Below are 17,581 nucleotides of genomic sequence, written 5' to 3'. Positions count from 1 at the left end.
GCTAATAAAAGCTCTGTGATTGCCCAGAGCGTGTGCATGAACCTCAAGGGAGTGTACTAGAGCTCTACGCTTTGTAAAGAAAGTAATGGCACACAGGCGTGAAATGCAATCTACCGTTTACACATTAACTGTTGCTAAGTCAGTGATTACGTAGCCCAGATGTGGCTCGAAAATATATCTGAGGAATTCACACGCTCTGGAAATATTTCACGCTCTGTGCCTCTCTGAATGGCCAGACTATATCACTTCTAGACGAGGACGAGGTGCTTTGAGATTAAAGCCCAGCTATTAAAAAGGAAAAAGACATGGTCAACTCCCTGAAGCTTTGTAAATTTGTATAATTTCTCTTTAATGCGACACAAAACGTGCTAAATAAAACACCTTTGATACATTGCAATACCTAGACATTAAATGCATAATGTAATACGACATATAAATGGTTCAAACAAGATTTCTGATGACAAAAATGTGGTGCACGACTTGTAAAAGTGACAATTGTATACAAGAAGGGTGCCAAGTGGTTAGAGATAATTGGTTGAAAATATGAATAAATAGTGACACAGCCAAAAAGTGGAGTGTTTCCCAACCAGGGGGCCGGGGCCCACCAAGTCCCTCAGCAAATTTCCAAGGGGGCCTCAAGATGACTTCAATGTATAAAAACTTAGACAAAACAAGCATTAAAATAAGCAAAAGTCTTTTTGCTATTTTAGCAGCGAATATACATCTGTCTAGTCATTCCAAACTCTAGTTAATTTTATTTGGAAATGTAGGTAGTGGGTGGCCTTCAAATATTGTTGTGAGCAACAAGGGGGCCTTGAAGTGAACAAGGTTGGGAAGCACTGTTGTAGAGCACTGTCTACTGTATATGCCACAGTGAGACATCAAGCAGAACCAAATAAATAAACAAAAAAAATTTAAAAAATTGCATATTTCATATTCAAATAACGCTTTCAAACTAACATTTTGGTCCAGATTTGGTTCCCTCCTTAAATATTATTTTAATAAGTATAAGGGAAGCAACTGTTATCAATTTGGTCCTGGAAGTCAGTTTCCTCTACAATACACTCACCTAAAGGATTATTAGGGACACCATACTAATACTGTGTTTGACCCCCTTTCACCTTTAGAACTGCCTTAATTCTATGTGGCATTGATTCAACAAGGTGCTAAAAGCAGACTTTAGAAATGTTGGCCCATATTGATAGGAGAGCATCTTGCAGTTGATGGAGATTTGTGGGATGCACATCCAGGACACAAACTCCTGTTCCACCACATCCCAAAGATGCTCTATTGGGATTTGATCAGGTGACTGTGGGGGCCATTTTAGTACAGTGAACTCATTGTTATGTTCAAGAAACCAATGTGAAATGATTAGAGCTTTGTGACATGGTGCATTATCCAGCTGGAAGTAGCCATCAGAGGATGGGTACATGGTGGTCATAAAGGGATGGACATGGTCAAAAACAATGCTCAGGTAGGCTGTGGCATTTAAACGATGCCCAATTGGCACAAAGAGGCCTAAAGTGTGCCAAGAAAACATCCCCCACACCATTACACCACCACCACCAGCCTGCACAGTGGTAACAAGGCATGATTGATCCATTTTCTCATTCTGTTTACGCCAAAATTCTGAATCTACCATCTTAGTGTCGCAACAGAAACTGTCCAATTTTGGTGAGCTTGTGCAAATTGTAGCCTCTTTTTCCTATTTGTAGTGGAGATGAGTGGTACCCGGTGGGGTCTTCTTCTGTTGTAGCCCATCCGCCCCCAAGATTGTGCGTGTTGTGGCTTCACAAATGCTTTGCTGCATACCTCAGTTGTAACGAGTGGTTATTTCAGTCAAAGTTGCTCTCGTCTGGAACCAACAACCATGCCACTCTCAAAATTGCTTAAATCACATTTCTTTCCCATTCTGACATTCAGTTTGGAGTTCAGGAGATTGTCTTGACCAGGACCACACCCCTAAATGCATTGAAGCAACTGCCATGTGATTGGTTGATTACACAATTGCATTAATGAGAAATTAAACAGGTGTTCCCTAATAATCCTTTAGGCGAGTGTATATGACCCTGTCTGTGAAATACAGGCTAATAAAGTATCCTAATCTATAATCATTATGAGATAAAGAGCACAAAGTTTCATTTCAATCATTGATTTCACTTTAATTTCAATCTGTGGCCTGGCCTTATCAAGGTTATATTTTTCACAGAATGGTTTAGTAGGATAGGAGTTTCTAGGATATGTGAATGATTTTATGTAGAAAATAGAATTATAAAAAAGACTTTAGCTGGATTTTCACATGCAGGGTCACAAATGCTTAGCTATTCTGAACCATGGAGAAACTTGGTGATGTTTCAGCAATACAGAGTAGAAGAGACACGTCCAAAAACAGATACAACTGACAACACTGGCTTTCATTTACAGAGATTAATATGATTGTTTTTGTACAATTAAATATTAAATAAACATAAAACTACAATACAATGACACCTTCATTCAATGACACAATAACGTCCCCTAGAGTCATAATGCAGAATTTGGAGGTTTAAAGGCATGAGCAATGTGGTTACACACGTGTCACTTTTTAGTAATATTACTAAAACCATGATCCCACCAGACAGATTACACAGCTCCAAAAAAAAAAAAAAATCTACCATAAGCAGACTTATTTATGTGTTAACTGAGTGGAAAATTCCTGAACTGAGTTTAGTTTTTTTACACCAAGTAGGATTTAGGAGGCAGATATAGAAGCTAAATTTAAAAAGGATTACGAATGTGGCTGGGTCAGAAGAGGGCTTTTTGAAGGATTACTGTAATTTTGTGGAAAGGTAATATATTTGAGGAGTTGTGCAAGTACGTTGTAGTGGGTTGAAATCGTTTTAAGGTGTGCTCATGTACATCCTCAGAGCTGGAGTGAAGATGAGGATGGTCCCAAGCACAGAGACTGTAAGAAAGACCCATAAGAAGATACGATCCAACACCTGAGCCACAAACTTCCAGTCCTGAACCACCTGAGAAACAAACACATGGAGAAAGCATAATGACATTGTCAATTATTTGCTTTTCTTACCATAAAACAATAAAAACGGGCTACACATGCTTTACATTTGTGACCCTGTCTGTGAAATCCAGGCTTAAGTCTCTAAAATATTTATGAAGAGCATCAAAGTTTGATTTAAATAATTGATTTCACATTAATGTTTGACATTACCTTACGCAGTGGATATCTAATTTATGTATTTTGTTCTTTACATTATGTAGGATGATTTTATGTCAAATTAAACCAGCAAATCACAAAAATGACTTCATCATATTTGATTTTGATGTACAATTTTGTGAAACAAAAATGCCTTATCACCTCTCTGATAAAGTGTTCCTTTTTGATGTGTCTGGAAATGTAGTGGACCGAACGAGTGGCTTTCTCCAACAAAGCAATCCATGCTTGGTTCTCATCTTCCTTTAACCCTCCTCTTCCTCCTCCAGCAGGCTTCTGTTGCCCCTTTTTCATCCCTCGTTTCAGCTCTGGGCTTCGCAGCTCGATGTCTGGATATCGATAGTGATCCGCGTGTCCCCTCATGCAAAGCAGTATGGGTAACCTCTCGAGGAAAAGGCTCTTTACCCACGGTGCCATGGGGTGGTAGGTGGCAGAGGATCGGTGATGGACATTGATGACGAAGACAGTGACGATGATGGAGAAAGTGACGAAGATCATGATAAAAAGAAGATACTCTCCTATCAAAGGGATGACTTTAGAAGAAGATGGGATGATCTCTTCAATAACAAGGAGAAACACGGTGAGAGACACAAGTACGGAGGTGGAAAGGGAAAGCTTTTCTCCTTCATCAGAGGGGAGGTAAAAAACCAGCACAGTGAGGAACGAAAGTCCGAGACATGGGATAATAAGAAAGAGCGTGTAGAAGAGAGGAAGACGTTTCATTATGAATGAATATGTGACGTATGGATAGGAATAAATGCCGTCGCGCCGACTGCCCCTCTGTCCGGTGGCGTTCAGTATTTCCCATTCGCCGTTGTCAAAGAACTCTTTACGGTCTACATAGGGGTCTAACAGTGTCAGGTCCACCATAGTGCCATCATATGTCCAAGAGCCAAACTTCATGGAACAGTTTTGTCTGTCGAAAGGAAAAAAGGTGACATCCATGGTACAGGAGGATTTATAGCTGGCCGGAGGAGTCCAAATGATGGTACCATTAAATCTTACAATGGCTTTGGTCATAAGAGAGCCTTCAAAACGGCCATCAGCACTGATGAGAGAGAGAAAAACAGAGAGAGAGATTATATCAGCCACTACAATGTTCTGCGTGGTTGTGAAGAGAGTACTGTATGCTAGGTTTTTTTTATTTTATTTGTGTGGTTACTAAGATGTTCTGGTTGGGTTTCTATGATGTCTTTCTATTAAAGGGGACATATCATGAAAATGTGACATTTCTCATGTTTAAGTGCTAGGGGTGTGACGAGACACTTAATCTACGAGACGAGACACGAGATTGGGTTTACGAGAACAAGACGAGACGAGATTTTTACATTTTTTAAGAAATCCTCAATGATAAAATAAATGAATGGGAAACTGAAATCACATTATTTTGAAATGTTTTAACTAATCTAGCTAATTTTGCTAATTGATAATGGAGTATTTTGATATTTTTGGTAATAAAAATAGACTCAAGTTAGCAATAACCTTTAAAATTACATAATAATGACGATGCAATAATAGTTTGTTCAAATAAAGTATTAAAACAAGTAAACACATTACAGTAATAAGTAGCCTTTGTAATAAAAACCAGCATTATGTATTATAACAAATGCATGCAGGGGGCGCTAATGGACCCGCTTTTGTTACTTTCACTTTACCGTGGGTTCACAACAGCCGCGTCAAATTCGTGTCTACTGCGTCTAGTTTGCTGCTTGAACATTTTGAGTGTACTCGCTTCATTCGCTCGTGAAATTCTAGTCATCGAGACATTCGCGCGGAAATTTGCGTCATGGGAGGGGCTTCCGCGACTCCGCTCGCTTTCTGTAATCACGTCACTACGAGAGCAAGCTCATGATTGGTTAAACCGGTGTGTTTTTCCGCCAAAGTTAAAAATTTTAAACTTGCGCGTTTGCAGCGTCAACGCTCAATTCGCGCCATTTGCGCAAACCAGACACACGAATGAGGCGGAATCGCGTCTACCACGCCACGCTAAACAGATCAGCTCATTTGCATTTAAAAAGACACACCCAAAATGGCACATTTTTCCTCACACCTATAAAGTGGCAATTTTAACATGTTATAATAAATTATCTATAGGGTATTTTGAGCTTATACTTCACATATGTACTCTGGGGACACCAAAGATTTATTTTACATCTTAAAAAGTATTGTGAAATTCCCCCCTTTAAAATTCTATCATCTGTTTTTTTCTTTAAGGTAGTATAGATGTATATTCCACTGAAAATATCCCAAAATACTGTGCACTTACTTCTCATACAGGACAATGTCTGGTAGCCAGATAGTTTCTGAGGGAACCCTGATAGATGTGATGCCACCATAATCTTCTGGGTTCCACCGAAGCTTATAATCTGTCCACTCCTACAGGAATAAAACCATTAATCTGGAAGTTGAAACAGGTATTTTTGTTCATGCTTCAACTTCAAAGCATCAAGTTTTTTTAGTTACCTGCCACAACCAGACATTAGTAGTCATCAGCTGATTCTTTTCATCCTGAAAATCCAGAACCATAAATTGATTAATAATCATAGCTGGATAAAATTATAACTACTTACTTTCTAATTCATTGTGTATGATATTTCACCATATAATACAAAAACATAAGTATTTTTATTACTCTTAAAGTCTTTCACCATTAATCTACCTTTGTCATCCAGAATTCTCATAATGTTTTATTAATATATGCAGCTTAAAAGATAGTATCTTATTCCCTTTGTTTTAAATTAATTGGAGTTCAGAACTTGAATAGGAACTGATATACTGGGACACATCTGTTAAAGCAGAATGCGTGAAAATCGGTTGTTCCCACAGTACTCAATGTTTTGCCAGCCAGAAAATTCATACGGGCATATTGTGCTAAAAAGGGTGCGCATTAAGTAACATGTAGTGCAACACTAGGTATGACCATAAGGTGGCTCTATAAGACAACAAGATTCAGGATGTGTTCCACCTTGCTCTCATTGTCAATTATTAAACAGACAGCAGTTGTTTTATTAATTACCTTCTACAGTAACTGTGTGTAAACTGTTAACTCAAACAAAACTATGAGAGATTTAGACATAAACTCCTACAAAGGACATCTTCATTTTTTTACACAGAACATTTTTGGGCTATTGCTGCCTTCTTTTGAGTTCTCAACCTTTTGTTAATAGCTTAAAAGCTTATAAACCCTTTTCATTAGGTCTTTGTTTGTTTCCTTTTATTGTTTAAAATGGTCCACAAGTGCGCGTTTCACATATGTAATGCCTTGTGACCTTTCGATGTGATCACGTAATAGGTAAGGTCACGCTGGCGCTTCATGCGGCTAGTGCAAGACGAGAAGTTGTGGTTACAACTACAAGTACGTTTTTTTTTTTTTTTGTTGCAAAAATGACGATTGTTTCGCTAGATTATGAGACCCTTAAGCTGCCTTTCCACTGCACACGACAAATGACGGCCGATAATCCGGATGTCATTCATTTCCTATGGAGAGTCGCAAAGGGGCTGAGTGAGGTGCCGAGACCATCTGTGGATGGGTCATTTTCGGATCCGTTTTATGCATTGGGTCCGTTTAAAAATATAAACTTGTGCAACAACACTGCATGCCGAACTGTCTGGGTTTATTTCTGCGATAACAACCGGCTGCCTATACATTATCCTTTACATAATATAGGGAATAATGTGGGAGGGAATACTGAACTACTGGGTACTCTGTGTATTTAAGCAGCACATTTGATTGTAGATTATTGTGCTGTAAAACTACACTATTAGAAAATATGTTTAAAAGCTCCATAAGGTACAGATATGTACAGTAAATATTTGGTATCAATTTATACCTCTGAGGTCTAATACAAACACTTGAAGTCTAAAGCTGTACTTTTTAAAAGGGTACACCCCCAGTGACAGCTGGGGTACATATTTTGACCATTTTATTTCTGAAAGTGTATCAGTCAACAGTTTAGGGTCACTTGACTTACATGTTTTTTAAAGTGCAAAAAAAAAAAGAATGTATTAAAATAATGTTTCTGAAATTGTTGACATGAACATGAAGAAAAGCAGTCAATGGCTAAAAATAGATGGGAACTGCTTCAATACTGTTAAACAGGCATTTCGAAGTGACATCTTAAGAAGCTAGTTGTTTAAATGCTAAGAATACATTTGTACAAATTTTAGGTGAAGGGTGGCTACTTTATTTAATTTATTTTTCCTTTTATCTTTTACTTATCGTTGGCCACACAAGTCCCAAAATTACATTTGTGCTATTCTAATTTGATGACTTTACCATTATTCGAAAATGTTGAAAAATATTAAGAAAGAATGAATGACCCTAAACCTTTGACTGGTAGTGTAATCACTGGTTTGGTGCAATAACTTTGAATAACATTGCAAGTGGACCTCTGGGAAATATTAATGGCAAAGAATGATCCTTTAAAAATGGAGACAAAATGTAAATATAATGTGTCACCCCACTGTAGTGAATATTTGTCATATTAAACATTTATCAAAACAACTATAATGTAATGTGATAGATGTATTGGTGCCATTTGTTGCATATCAATTTTGTATGTTATTAATACCCTCAGATATTACTTATGGTGTTTTACAATAACGTTATCTAACCACATAAAGTAACAGGAAGTGGCATGCAAATATGTTCATGCAGTCAGAAAATATTCCTCCTTTACTGTCTACATGCTTCCTGCATTATTGCATTATTCATGGATTGTTGCGGCTCTGACTCAGACTACGTGATTTGATTTGACTTGATTAGACCTGTGCTTCTGTAGCTTCCGTAACTTCTATTTTAGTTTGTACAAAGCCATAACAAGATTACTTTCAGAGTGCAAAACATAAATAATCAATATGTATAGAACTTAACATTGTTTAAACATAAAAAAATGAATTTTCTTTAAATTTCTCCTTGATTGGTGCAATAAATTAGAAATTTATGCCCATAAACAGCATCGGAAGAAATGCCCCCCCCCATTTTGGTTTGTACCGGTTTGTTTAAAAAATGTCTTTTACTTTCTTTCTACCTTTCTCTCAAGGTCTATTTCAGGTAGATTCCTGTTTAATTTGAACTGTACACTCTAAAAAAACAAACGGTTCTATATAGAACCAAAACTGTTGCTTTGGATCGTAATCATAGAAGAACGGTTTTTAGTGCCATATAGCACCGGTGAAGCACCAGTGCAGCACCTGTGTAGAACCATATAGGGGCCATATAGAACCACTATAGCACCACATATGGTTCTACATAGCACTATATGGTTCTACACAGGTGCTTCACTGGTGCTTCATCGGTGCTATATGGCACTAAAAACGGTTCTTCTATGATTACGAGCAAAGAACCACTTTTGGTGCTATATAGCACCGTTTGTTTTTAGAGTGTACAGTGAAGCATTTAACACATTTTATGAGCCTCTGCAGTGCTTTAAATAAGTTGTACACACTTATGCATGCACACACATGCATGAGTGTGTTTCTATTCAAATCTGCATATTTTTCACACTCCATTTGCCAATCATAACGTATTTTGCTTCGCTTTATTATTAAAATGTACTGGTTATTGTGTCAATTAACTCTTTCCCCGCCAGCATTTTTTTTAAAGTTGCCAGCGGCAGCATTTTTATGATTTTTTTCACAAAAGTTGAATGGCTTCCAGAAAATGTTCTTCTTTAAATATATAAACATACAATATATCAAATGAAAGAACAGACCCTCTGTTTAAAAAAAAGCTCAGTTTCTTCATATCTTCATTTATTTTATAAAGTGGGTAAGAGCGCCACTTACTGCATTATAGCTGAAATATGGATTACTGTAAAAACTCGTCTTTGGCAGGGAAGCGTTTTCTCTTAATGACAAGATAACTCGTCAATGGCGGGAAAAGAGTTAGGGGCCAGTCACACCAAAAGCGCTTTAAACGCTTGCAAACGCAAGGCGCGACGCACTGCCTTTTTTAAAAAAAGAGCAGTGCGACGCGCCTTTTCATATTGCTAAGCAACCACCGAGTCAGCTGTCTTGTCAATCAAATATTGAAGCGTGAGCACTCTTTTGCTGTTAAATGTCATATTAGCAGAAACTTTAAAAAGAGGGCGCTTGCTCTGACCTTGTTTGAGGGTGAGATGTGCACAAACACGCAGGAGAGAGTGAGCGAGTGGAGTCCGGTTCTTCAAAGCAACTGTAAACTTCCCTCACCACAACGTAAGGCCCGCCTCTCCCCTCATTCGATTGGACAATGGAATGACGCGAATGACGTCGGGCGCTTCTCCGCTCTCAGCGCTCCTTTAAAAACGCGTGCGCGGCAGGCGGCAAAAAACCGCAAGGCACTCGGCGCGCATAAACAGCGCGCAAACGCGCCCTGCCCATAGAATATCATTCAAAAAAGGCGCCTGCAACTGCCATAAACGCTTTTGGTGTGACTGGCCCCTAAATCATTATTTTTGCCCAGCTCCACTAATGCCTCTGTTAGTGCAAATGTGTTAATGTATGTCCTAATTTTTGAAAAAGCACATCAGCTACACTCACCTAAAGGATTGTTAGGAACACCTGTTCAATTTCTCATTGGTGACTATCTAATGAACCAATCACATGGCAGTTGCTTCAATGCATTTAGAGGTGTGGTCCTGGTCAAGACAATCTCCTGAACTCCAAACTGAATGTCAATATGGGAAAGAAAGTTGATTTAAGCAATTTTGAGCATGGCTGTTTGTGCCAGACGGGCCGGTCTGAGTATTTTACAATCTGCTCAGTTACTGGGATTTTCACACACAACCATTTCTAGGGTTTACAAAGAATGGTGTGAAAAGGGAAAAACATCCAGTACGCTGCAGTTCTGTGGGCGAAAATGCCTTGTTGATACTAGAGATCAGAGGAGAATGTGCCGACTGATTCAAGCTAATAGAAGAGCAACTTTGACTGAAATAACCACTCGTTACAACCGAGGTATGCAGCAAAGCATTTGTGAAGCCACAACACGCACAACCTTGAGGCGGATGGGCTACAACAGCAGAAGACCCCACTGGGTACCACTCATCTCCACTACAAATAAGAAAAATAGGCTACAATTTGCACAAGCTCACCCAAATTGGACAGTTGAAGACTGTTGAAAAATGTTGCCTGATCTGATGAGTCTCAATTCTGTTGAGACATTCAGATGGTAGAGTCAGAATTTGGCGTAAATAGAATGAGAACATGGATCCATCATGCCTTGTTACCACTGTGCAGGCTGGTGGTGGAGGTGTAATGGTGTGGGGGATGTTTTCTTGGCCCCCAAGTGCCAATTGGGCATCGTTTAAATGCCACGGCCTACCTAAGCTTTGTTTCTGACCATGTCCATCCCTTTATGACACCATGTACTCATCCTCTGATGGCTACTTCCAGCAGGATAATGCACCATGTCACAAAGCTTGTATCGATTCAAATTGGTTTCTTGAACATGAAAATAAGTTCACTGTACTAAAATGGCCCCCACAGTCACCAGATCTCAACCCAATAGAGCATCTTTGGGATGTGGTGGAACGGGACCTTCGTGCCCTGGATGTGCATCCCACAAATCTCCATCAACTGCAAGATGCTATCCTATCAATATGGGCCAACATTTCTAAAGAATGTTTTCAGCACCTTGTTGAATCAATGCCACGTAGAATTAAGACCGTTCTGAAGGCCTAATAAGGTCAAACACAGTATTAGTATGGTGTTCCTAATAATCCTTTAGGTGAGTGTATAGTATATTGTATATACTATACAATATATTCTATATACAGGGTTGGAGATTAATGTATTACATATAAGGGTATTACGTAATCAGGATACAAAAAGTAACTGTAATCTGTTACAGTTACGAAAAACATAGTAATCAGATTACAGTTACATTTTGTAAAAAATGGGAATATTTTCAGGATTACAATGGTTTCAATTAATAACACTTATTTTTTAAGCACTACTTGACTGTACAGTATTTCCTGTTTCTGTTGTCAGTGATGACTCACGTGAACTGGTGCATGAGCAAATAACACACTACATTCCCTTCAGACACAGATTAAATTGCAGCTATAAGGAAATAGACCACAGGCTGATCCATTTAGATTTTGAAAAAGCAAGTGTTTCTGGAAAAAATATCATGCATATATGTATCTTTAAGTGTACGCGTGCATTTGTGCCTTACCACATCCACCAGCTGTGATATCTTCAGTCCAAAGCGAACAGTAATAGTGTCATTGGCATGGAGGATAGGTCTCACCCACTTCTGATAGCCTCGGAAAAGATTCCTCAACAAAGTGTCTTCCATCTCAGCCAATGAGACAAACTCTTCAGGAGCTAGAGAGGGGGTAAATGCGAAGAAGAAGATTTTTAGCAGAAACTAAGATTAAAAATAACAACCTGAGGTGGCTTTTCGTAATCAGGTATAGAATAGTCTAAAGCAGCCCTGATTATGAAAATAACCATGTTGACATGTACACGTACAAACATAAGTGGGAAGCATGTCAATTTGATTGGCTATGTTGAGAAAACATAAATTCAATTCAGACACTCTCTCCCATAAGTGTTAGATGAGCACAGTCACAGAGCGACAGCTGGCCCAGGCTCCTCAGACTTAAGAGTTTGCACGTTAGTCTTGCCACTAGTACTGTCACGATTATGACATTTGGTTGACGGTTAATTGCCTAATAAATTGTGACGATTATGATGATGAATGGCCTGTTTTATTGCTTTGACATTTAATTCTCATACATTTTTTATACATTTTTACATTGCTGTGATTATTTAAATTAAATATTTTGCAAGGTTTACCTGGCAGTAAATATTAATACACATAACACATATTTAAAAGTAATTATTTAATGAATATATCTTTCAAAAACGGAAAATTCTTTGTAGGAAATAAACACAATAAAGTGTCTGAAAAATAACTGACTAAAACAAAATAAACTGACTATACCAGAACAGGCCTTAAATAGTAGCCATATTAGGCCATATTAGTACTGGACCACATGTCTGTAATGGCTGCAAAAATAAATTCCTTACAAATCCTTAAGAATAGCATCCTTCACTTCCCTAAATTTGGAATTGCTGTTTTGGAAATGTATGTTTTGCCTGGCAGTTCATCCTACTTATCAAAGTTTTGCAGCATTTCTTTAAATGCGGTTTTTCCATTGTATTGAATTGCTTTGAAATGTTTTGCGTTATACTGTCAGTTAAGGAGCACCATCAGATACAGTCTCATTTATACAGGTGCCTCAGCTCCCCCTTGTGTTTTTTAAAGAGATGTGCAATCATTGCGGTGATCTGAAATCATCGCGATGAGGTAAAAAATCACGATAAGATGATTATTTAATCATTGTGACAGCCCTACTTGCCACATCTTCTATGGCGGGCCCGCTGGTGTATCGGAGGAGTAGATCAAAGCAATCCAATACGCGGTCTAGTTATTTTCAAGCTTTGCCTTTGTTATTGTGTAATAGCGACTTATATTGGACTACATATGGTGCCTTTAATGTTTTAGCGTCATTTAGAGGTGAGATTGCGAATTGCAACCAAGCTCAATTTTGAAACGCAAAGAGAAGCTATGGTAGCTGCCACAGGCAAACATGTCGTCGTCTGAGACATAGGGAGGAAATGCACTCTGTAGAACAGTTTGGCCATTTAGGGCTACAGTAGAAACATGGTGGCGACTTCCATGTAATGGAAATTGCAGTGTATGTAGATAAAAACGGCACACCCCACATTGTCCCTTTAATATCTCAGTGTATGTAATTCAAATGTATTTGCATAATACTTTTTACACAAATTATAATATAAATAAACTTTATATGATATATAAACTTTAAAGCAGCTTTACAAAAAGTAGAACAAACCTTATACAAACCTCAGTAACTGATATGATTCTGATTATTATAAATCAAAAAAGATAAAATGAGAATTTTAAAATCAACAATATCATGCAATGAATGACACATCATAATATATAAAGAAAAGATTAAGAACTGTTAGTACTTAAACCTAAACAAAAACCTAATATATTCCTAAATATATATTAATATTACTGTACATGATTCCAATAGACGGTTTCATCGGACGCACATGCAGTGACGAGATTACGCATCTGGTCCGAACTTTACTTCTGGTTTCTGTTTGTTTAAAGATTTTTGGTCAGACTAGTTGCTGAAACGGAACTCTTAAACAAATCTCTCGTCGAAAATAACAAATGTTTTGGTTTCCTAGGTAATCTACATGTTGTTGTTTTTTTTGCTTGTTATATAAATAAACTACTTTAAATGGATTTTGTTGTTATTAATTCTTAGCGGAGTTTACCGGAAGTTACGTGTTTTCCACGAAAGCCGCTTGTTTATGTTGTTACTGCTGAAACCGTCTATATACGGTATTTAAAATTGATAGCCAGAAATTATAGAACGATATGCTACAGTAAGTGCTTGCTGCTTCATTATGGGCAAATACAGACTTTCCTTGGATGCAATCCTTGTTAATAAATGTTTATAAACCTGCTCTCCATCTCCTCCATTTTACTTGCTTTTCTCACATTACTCTCCATTTATTTCCCCTCTTTCTTTCAATCTGTCATTCCTTACAATACTGTAGTCCTCACTTCCCATAATAATCATTAAAAGTAGAATAAAGCTAGGAGAGAGATTTATTGTAAGTAAATAAAAAGTAAGAGTGTGAAAGAGGTCCTTCATAAATGTCTTTTGAAAGGTAGTTATCACCATTACTGGCACAGCATTTGGGATTATGCCAACCCAATTCAATTTTTACAAGATGCTAAGCCCATTGTTGCTGCATTATCTACTTGCTCATTCCTATTTGCCTTTAGGAATGTTCTGTCATATTGTCTTACATACAGTATATATATGTTCATATGCAAGTACTATAACAACTGACGAATAAAGCTAATTCTGATTTTAAACCTGCTCTTCAGCAGACTGTTGGTCTCACAACAGCAAGTATATAAATTACATAATAAATCAAGACTGTGTGCAGGCCATCTCTCCGGGTTTACGATCTAACCAATCAGAGGGAGAGGACGAGGATGTGTAAATCAAAAGAAAGGGGAGGAGGGTGAGCAAGAGAGAGCGAGGAAAGCACATGCATCTGTGTATACATTAATGCAGGGGTCTCCAACATTTGTGTGAGCAAGGGCTACCACAATGGACCTGGAGGTCTACTTCATATAGTGTACTCAAAACGGGTTTTTTTTTACTTTATTTTATTTTACCATGCTGGAGACCACTGCATTAATGCATGCACCTGTTCAACCTATTTATTTTGGAATAGGATTTAGGTTTTATTTGGTAATGGGTTTCTGGCCTGCAATGAGTGGGATTGTTTGCTGTGGCTCTTCCCTCAAGTATTTGAGGGTGGGTTAATGATGACAAACTCTTAAGTTACTAATTTGATTGCAAATGAAAAGTTAAATTACCAGAGTTGTTTGCATATAAAGGTGGACAAGGTTCACAGAGATGCAATGACCTCATAGTCATTGGCCACAAATGGGAACAGACAAAACCTTGCATGTCCTCCCCTACAGCAAAGCCATCTGGTCAAAGCAGGCTTTCAGGAGAAAAATGTACTTTTGGGGGTGATGGTCAGGTACATTTTGAGTCAAAAGCTGGGAGATTAAGAAAAATATTAAGATGACTTGCAAATTTAGCAAAACAGAAATTACAACACTCATTGAGACAGAAGTTTAGCGATGACAATAAGTTAAATAAGTGATGCTTTACTGAAATAATAAATTAAAGTACACAGTTAACATTATCACAAATGTATGTGATTGTTTAGGATCTCAACAAGTGTCTGTAGGTGACAATGGTCACTTATATATTATTATGTCTGAGTACTTGAATACTCTTGCTAAAATATACTATATATTTTTCTAAAACAAAAACAGTACATACTTTTTATGGCATAGTACAAGTAGGAAAACTGGGACACCGCAAAATACTTTTGCTCTAGTGCTGAAAGGACATCCCGTCCAATGACTCAATTTTCAGATTAGCTTTCAGAATAATAAAATTCTTCATCGTATTACTTTCACGCTCTGAGTTTTTCATCAGCAACACTGTGTTGGATATTTGCTTATTTGATTTCCAATTTCAAACATAACACATTAAGCAGAAGGCTTTAGCAATGTCAAAATTTATGGTTCAATCATTCGTGTGACGCACAGGTCACGCGACATTCAGAGACCCATCTGAGGGCGCTATATGTCAAGCAATAAGCTTGATTTGAACGCTACAAATGTATTATTTTGTATCATTCGTTAAACGGCAGAAGACGCTCAAATCCACAAGATACAATGCTATAGGTGAATTTGTTTAAGTGAACTCATATTTATATGAATACAATAACACGCGGGATTAATTTACTGCGTGACTTATTGATTAAATTAATACAACGGTGCATCGTAGACAGCTGAGATGCAAACCCTGTAGCTAGATTGTACGGGAATGCATCAGTAGCGCAAAATGTCAGGGGTTCGACACAGGTAGCACACATACTGATAAAAATGTATAGATTGTATGCACTGTTTGTCTCTTTGGATAAAGCATCTGCAAAATGCATACATGTAAAGCTCGTACAGTCTCTCACAGTAGGCTATACTCACCCTCTATCGTTGCATCGGCTACTGCAATTACGAGCAAAAGACCGAAGATGCGTAACTTCATCCTGTCTTTCCAGACGTAATGAAATTATTTCATGCTGTTTGAATAGTGAGACCCTGTCATTGACAAAAAAGGGGTATACATAAATATAGTATTCTATCTGACGTCGGACCGGTTTGCAAAAAAGAAAGCAACCTGATGTGTTATAAATTAATAATCAACATTAAATGAGTTTTTACCCTGCTTCATCCGAGGCGATCACAGACATGCGATGGTCTCGCTCCCCCTCGCCGTTCACGTGTTGTGTTATGGAGAAAGATGCCATGCATTCGCCGAGCGGTGAACGGTGAACAGACCGGTGAAGAGCGCAAGGGGAGGGGATCGGATGAACAACAAGCCTTTTCATAACAGGAAGTGTACATTACATACAGATTTTAAATAACTCTAATTTAAATTCTTATAATTCTAGATTTAAAGAAATGATTGAGGTCTTAAGCACGTGACGACTGTTAGGATCAAATTAAGGAGCATATTTATGATGGCACACATTTTTTTGTTCACTGGCGAGGCTGCTTCCTGTTTGGCCACTATTTGTAAATACTGGAAGTACAAAACAAAATAACAATAATTATGAAACCAAATTGAAAACACAAAAATAGCAATTCAGAAACACATTATGGAAAAAGGTAGGTATAATAGGTACATGGAATACTTAACAAATAATTTTTTCCATTATAAAAATGAACCATGGTTTCACTACAGTTAAAGGTGCAGTGTGTAATTTTTAGAAAGATCTCTTGACAGAAATGCAAAATAATATAAAAAAAAAACTATATCATTAGGGGTCTATAAAGACCTTTTTATAATTAGTCATTATGTTTTTATTACCTTAGAATGAGACTTTTTATCTACATACACGGAGGGTCCCCTTACATGGAAGTCGCCATTTTGTGCCGCCATGTTTCTACAGAAGCCCTTAACTTACAAAGTTTTTTTATTAAGTTGTCTCCGACGATGACATGTTTATTTTTTTGTGGCGGCTACCGTAGCTTCTCTGTGTGTTTCAAAAGTGAGGGGTGAGCAGTGGACTGAGCCGTTGGTTGCAATTCACAACCTCACCACTAGATGCCGCTAAAATTTACACACTGCACCTTTAAAGAGCAATTATCCGATTCACGATTTTACATTTCCTTTGGTGTGTAATTGTGTATTAGTCTACCCGGTCTCACAAGTTTTCGTGATATAGTCACGTAATTTTTTATTCTTTCCACGTTTTTTTGTGACCGTATAACGAATTCATGTTTTTGTGTGATTATCACGTATTGGTTACTTAACTGCTTTTTTAACTGCCTATTTCCAAACCATTGTCGCTTCGGTTTAGGGTTAGATTTGGTGCTTGCATTAAAATTTCACTTTATGTATTAGTTTATACTATTTTTCTGATTTATTTATTATATGTCGCATGGGTTAGGGTTTGGGTAGGGATGTCATTTTATGTAAATCTAACCATAAACCGAAGCGATAATGGTAAGAAAATAGGACAAAACAGTTGAGTAATCAATACGTGATAATCCAACCCTGTATCACGAAATTATGTACCTATAGTCACTTAATTTTGTGAGTGTTTTCCGTGACACTGACACGTTTTTCTGCCTTTTTTGCGTGAACATGTCACGTATTTCTGTTTACGTGTCACTGTCACGTATTTGTTACTCAACTGTTTTGTCCTGTTTTTGACGCCATTGACACT

The 17,581-nt window shown here is 37.7% G+C and overlaps 1 protein-coding gene across 1 annotated transcript; it reads right to left on the bottom strand.

Annotated features, from left to right (window-relative positions):
• Positions 1 to 324: 324 nt before the first annotated feature.
• chrnb3a (cholinergic receptor nicotinic beta 3 subunit a) lies at positions 325 to 16,227 on the bottom strand. The gene is made up of 7 exons (XM_055205483.2): positions 16,071 to 16,227; positions 15,834 to 15,947; positions 11,376 to 11,527; positions 5,678 to 5,722; positions 5,481 to 5,590; positions 3,359 to 4,262; positions 325 to 3,011 (listed from the first exon to the last, which is right to left on the bottom strand). Exons 2-7 carry the CDS (start codon positions 15,892 to 15,894, stop codon positions 2,880 to 2,882), a joined length of 1,404 nt encoding a protein of 467 aa, XP_055061458.1. The 5' UTR covers positions 15,895 to 15,947; positions 16,071 to 16,227; the 3' UTR covers positions 325 to 2,879.
• Between the last annotated feature and the right edge of the window lie 1,354 nt (positions 16,228 to 17,581).

This window comes from Misgurnus anguillicaudatus, chromosome 3, assembly GCF_027580225.2.
Source record: "Misgurnus anguillicaudatus chromosome 3, ASM2758022v2, whole genome shotgun sequence".
Lineage (NCBI taxonomy): Eukaryota > Metazoa > Chordata > Actinopteri > Cypriniformes > Cobitidae > Misgurnus > Misgurnus anguillicaudatus.
Note: the sequence above shows the minus strand (reverse complement) of the source record. Positions and strands in the feature narration are given on the sequence as shown.